Source organism: Olea europaea, chromosome 20 (assembly GCF_002742605.1).
Source record: "Olea europaea var. sylvestris chromosome 20, O_europaea_v1, whole genome shotgun sequence".
Taxonomy (NCBI): domain Eukaryota; kingdom Viridiplantae; phylum Streptophyta; class Magnoliopsida; order Lamiales; family Oleaceae; genus Olea; species Olea europaea.
The window spans coordinates 4,067,946-4,073,575 of NC_036256.1; the positions used below are offsets into that span (position 1 = coordinate 4,067,946).

Consider the following 5,630-nt stretch of genomic DNA (forward strand, 5'->3'; position numbering starts at 1 on the left):
TTTTTTTTTTTTTCCTTTTATGCTGTTCACTCAGGTTTTGCTTTGTTATAATAAGTTTTACTCGTGCGATTTTCCCGTATGTATGTATTTTACATGCCGTGATTCTATTACTGTACAGCTTCGTTTTCTTAATCATTGGCAAATGCCGAAATATTTTATCTACATCTATGGTGAAAGTATCAGAACGAATGATATTCGGAGATTTTTTCCCCCGAAAATTGGACCTTGGAAACACTTCTTTTATGCTTATGCACTTATTCTGAATGTATTTTATGTATCTTCTCAGCGTACAAATTTGTGATATCAATTTTGTACTAGATGTGTTTTCAATATTGGTACACTGCATATCAATTTTAATGTTATGTGGTAACATATTGTTGTCAAATGCGTTCTTTATTTTATTGATGTTATTTTCACCATTGCAGTTAGTTTTTAATACTTTAGGAAGAACATACTGGTTGTTTTCTACGTTTTCACTGTCTTAAAATTGAAAATTTGAATAATTAGTAGAACAATATTGTGGTATGTACTAGATATTGAAAAGCTATGATGATTTGAGATATTTCAATGTTGACAACCTCTAGCTGCCTCACAATTTACTAAACTATGCTGCAATTGATTTATGAAAAAGAGATTAAATGATCCTTAGAGTTTCAGCTCAAATTATTTATTGCAAAAGGTGTCTTGAAGAAGCAATTGTCTTGAATAATTTGCTTTCAACTTTGCAGCTGTTAGTTCCCTGGTGATATTATATTCTGGCATTAGATTTTATTATCAATTGTTACCCTCTGATTTTGTCGTGGGCATATTTTGTCGAAACCGTACTCATTAAATTTATTTCCAGGAGCCGAGGTGAGGAGTGGAGAGCCCCTAGTGGTTGCACCTAGCGAGGGCATGGTTTTGCATCTCTCTCAGGTACGATGGAAAGTTTATTCTGTACGAATGCTTTTTCTTTTTGTAATTCAATTCCCTTTACCTTGCAAATATGCTTCGTCTGCAGGCTTGTCTTGGTGAGCTGAAAAAGGAGAAGGGAAATGAATCTGTCTGCTTGTTTTTGAAAGTTGACGGAAAGAAACTAGTTCTAGGAACATTGTTTTCTGAAAAGTTGCCTCAGCAACAATTTGACCTGGTTTTTGATAGAGACTTTGAGTTATCACACAACTGGAAAAATGGAAGTGTCTACTTCTATGGTTATAAAGCCAACAATCCTTTTGAAGAAGAATATCCTTTTTATATGCCTGTGCAAATATTTTTCTATGTTTACTTCCTTTTAAAGATCTTTGCTAAGATTTTGGTTCCTCATGCTCCAAAAAGGGCGAAATACTGTATTGTAGTTTGGTCTCCTTGACCAGATTTTTCTCGTCATTACTGAATTGGAGGGCGGAGAATCTGGTAAGTATCAGTATCTCCCATGGCCCCTTACCTGTTTCTCACTCTTACATCCTTCCCTTCGTATACATGTTTTTTGGTGTTTTTCGTTAGCTAGGGACTGACATGATCCTATCATTCAGATGAATCTGAATCTGAACCTGATGAGGCTATTCCGCTTACTCTTGCAAATAATGGTATAAAATATTGGATCTGTGTGAACTGCTATTCATAATGATTAAGCTAGAACTCTATAATAAGATTTTATATACATTTCCAGGGAAATCAGAGGTAACTGTTAAGCAAGAGAAACCTGCTGTACCTCAGAAGTCAAATGTTGCCAAAGACAAGGGTTCTGCTGCTGGAAAGCAAAAGGTGAAGATTGTGGAGCCAAACAAAGAGGAGAATCCGGAGGATGATGATGAAAGTAGTGATGAAGATTTAATATCCGAGGATGACGACGACTCCAAGGTATGCCTTTTAACATGTAACTTTGTTTTTAGTTTAAATATCTATTTGTTTTCATTATAGAAAGGCGTCTATGTTTTGGTGTGCGCTAATTGTTAATTCATTGAAGTTACCCCCTGGCAATGCATTTTCTGAACTGCTGTTGTATTTTATAATGATTAATAGTGAACAGCTAAAGCAATATTCTCTTCATATATGTGTATATAAATTACCTATATTGTATGGAATTGACTCTGCTTCCTTTGTTTAAAATTTCTATGGTTTTATGTAATTAATAGTTATTTTTGCCTTCTGCCTATTGAAGGTGATTTTTCACATGCAAAATTTGAATGTTCTCTAGAAGTAGTCATGTTCTTCGTTCGATAATTTCATGTTGTGGTAAATACAAAGATTATTTGTACGATTTCTGTTATTTTTATATCACGGTAATGAAGATTCAGTGTGTTTCTTTGAGCTGGCCTATGTTTGGCTCGAGTTTATAACCACTCAAATCACTTTTTATTTATACATTTCGAGGTAACCACTTGTACTGATAATTTATCGCCCACTTTTTTCTGTCTATATATAATATAAACTGCTCATAAACACTTCCTAAACTTACTTTTCGACTAAATGCGTTGGTATTATTACAAAGCTATGCTGTCCCTAATGTTTGCTTTGAATAAAGTTTATTAAGTTGATCCTGGATATGTAAGAATACCGAAACCAGGTGGTGTTGTGAGTATAACTGTTGAAATCTGGGACGAGTCTTTGGAGACGAGTCTTTGTGAAACTCTTCTATTCAGTCAGTTGCATAACATTTTTTTTATATGCATTGGTTGATATCCTACACACAAATAATTTTGTATATATTTCAGGATGAGGATGACAGCGACGACTCTGACGATGAATCTGATGAAAGTGATGAAGAGACGCCAAAGAAGGTAGTGTGTAATTTCTTCCATTCTTTCATGTTTCAAAGCCCTTAAGGGGTTGTAATTCACCCATTGATGCTTTTTGCTGAAGATTATAGTTTACCCGTTGATGCTTCTTGCTGAAGGTTGTTTTAGTTAACTAGTTAATGATTCTTTATTTTGATGAAGGTTGAACCTAGCAAGAAAAGACCTGCAGAATCGGCTGCCAAAACACCTGCTACAGATAAGAAGGCAAAAGCAACACCACAGAGAACTGGTGATTTGTCTTGTCCTTTATTTACAATTTATTATTCTTGTCTACAGAAAGACTATACTTTGCATTAAGCCCTTGCTTGGTGGAGATTTTTGAAAAGCGATATTTTGAAAAATGATTTTTTTTTGGGAGTGTGTTGGGAAAAAGTAAGGAAAAGTTATGAATTCCCATCACGTGCAAAATTATTTATTTAAAGAATGTACGGTTGGATACGAGTTTGGAGAAAGATGAGTTTTAGAAAATGGGGCCAAATAGGGTCTAAATAATGTACTCGCACGGGGATTCTGTATTTGGGTTTCATGGAAATTTGTCCAAGCTTAGCCCTATGGATCATAGACGTTGCTTGGTATTCGTTCTAATTGCTTATTGGATTTGTATATTGAAATCTATATTGTGTTCACTCTTCTATTCCTCTCTCTGGACTGATAATGTATGATTTTTTAAAACTCCAGATAGCAAGAAAGGAGGCGGCCACGTGGCTACGCCCCACCCCTCTAAACAGGCCGGTAAGACTTCTGCCAACAAGCCAAACCAGCAGACTCCTAAATCAGGTGGATCACATACCTGCAAGAGCTGCAACAGGTATGTGTTGAAGTTACTATCAATCAAGAGTTTATTATTATAGAGACAGGTTTAACGACGGATATGTTCCTTGCAGGACCTTTAATTCTGAGAATGGTCTGGAGTCTCACACAAAGGCTAAGCACAGCAGTGGAAAGTAATTTTAATCGAGGACACGGTTTGGGATTTTGCAATGTAGTTTTTGGTGATTGGGCGGCGTTCTTAAGGTGAGTGGTATGTTATATGAGGTTTCGTTCTATGTAGAGTCGAGTGGACTATTTTTGGCTCCCACAGGCCAATTATCAAGTTTTTGTGCTTTGTTGAATGGGATTTCAGACACTGTTTACATGAATATTGTCTACAATAACATTCTATTACCCTGCTATTTTGGAGCCTCTTTATGCTATAGAATGAAAAGTACTAAAAGGTAAACGTAGGGAGGTTTGAGGGGTTGCCTACTTTTAGAGTCGAGAAGGTTACATTTTGCTTTCATATAATGTGAAGAGCTGAGTGAAAAGTGAGTAATAGTAATACTAATCCGAAGGCTGTTTAAAAAGTTCCTGTTTGCCCACCATTCTTTAAAAAATCTTTTTTTTTTAAAACTCATTTTTAAACACACATTTTCCCAATGAAGTATTTTGCATGTAAATTTGAAAAACAACAACAGGGGCTAAATGAAATTTTGACGACTAAGAATATCGGGCTGTTGTTAAAATTAATTTTTCCTTCAAACGCTCTCTCATTTACATCAAAAGGGGCTAAATGAAATTTCGACGACTAAGAATATCGGGCTGCTGTTATAATTAAACAATTTATATATTTCTAAAAATTTGTTCTGCAAAGGTTAACGTATTCGTTATAAATTACAGAAAATGACAATAAAAACCTATATTTTTGAATTGTAAAAATTCCGTCCGGCTCAATTTTTCGTGCGTCGTTTGGATGAGATTTCTGATTATTGACATGAATGTTGTCGAACTGAGATATATGCTACATCAGTTGTGCTATGTGTACGATCGGGGTTGACAACCTCGATTGACAATTAGACAGGAGGGGACTCACGCTGAATAAAAAAATTGTGGATCCCCCCTTCTATGAGTACATTATCAATCCCGGTTGTACAAGAAGAATAATTCATGCTACATTGTAACTTCTGTACCAGTGTCAACGATCTTTTATGTTGTAACATTGAAATCCAGGCAATAATTTATGCTCTAAGTTGATGCTCCCCTATTTTTTGACTTTGCGATCGTCTCCTCTCTTTGAGAAAGACCTCAGTGAGGACGTTGTATATGCACATATGATGATAGGATAGTCTATCCAAATAACAAGTTGAAAAGAGTTAAAAAATTTCAAGGCCGGCCCTAAGTCAATGCCAACTAGGCAATGGCTTAGGGCCTCATATTTAATGGGGGCCTCCAAATGAAAACCATGATAAAAGTCCAATTAAATTAGTATAAATTTAAAAGATGGATTAATTAAAAATTTATTAACAATAATTTATTTGGTCAATTCTAACTTAGTTTGATCTTTTCCAAAATAATTTTTTCTTTAGTTTTAATATACATGATCGATTATAAGCTATCAAATGAATCCAATATTATTTATTATGATAATATGATTTAACTTTTATAAGCTATCAAATGAATCCAATATTATTATGATAATATGATTTAACTTGAAAAGCAATATTATACTTTCAGTAATTTACTTTAATAAGTTATAACTTGAATTTCATTTATCCAAAATAATTTTTTCATGAGTCCATAATGTCCATAATATGATTTATTGAAAATAACTTGAATTTGTTACTTTATCTTTTGAATCGTACCAAGTCTGTGTTTAAAATGTAAATATACAATTTATTTAAATATTTAAGTATTTTTACACGTAAAATTTTTTTACGTTTACGTTCCTCATAATAATGAGGCGTCAAAGACATCAAAATTCTCAAAGTCGGCCCTGAAAGATTTGATGATACAACTCCTAATTTCACCAAGCTAAAAAGACGAGCTCATAAATGATGGATCAATTTGTTCTCATTGGTCCGTGGAGATAAAAAAAAA

General features: G+C 34.2%; 1 protein-coding gene across 1 annotated transcript in view; it reads left to right on the top strand.

Moving 5' to 3' along the window:
• LOC111369447 (histone deacetylase HDT1-like) overlaps positions 1-3,949 on the top strand; it is a 4,373-nt gene extending 424 nt beyond the window's left edge. Inside the window, exons 2-10 of the mRNA XM_022990964.1 lie at positions 845-915; positions 1,001-1,221; positions 1,370-1,392; positions 1,512-1,565; positions 1,649-1,839; positions 2,694-2,759; positions 2,919-3,006; positions 3,456-3,585; positions 3,662-3,949. Of these exons, the coding sequence (XP_022846732.1) occupies positions 845-915; positions 1,001-1,221; positions 1,370-1,392; positions 1,512-1,565; positions 1,649-1,839; positions 2,694-2,759; positions 2,919-3,006; positions 3,456-3,585; positions 3,662-3,725 (908 nt within the window). The 3' untranslated portion in view covers positions 3,726-3,949. The remainder of the gene's footprint in view (positions 1-844; positions 916-1,000; positions 1,222-1,369; positions 1,393-1,511; positions 1,566-1,648; positions 1,840-2,693; positions 2,760-2,918; positions 3,007-3,455; positions 3,586-3,661) is intronic.
• Positions 3,950-5,630: the final 1,681 nt, after the last annotated feature.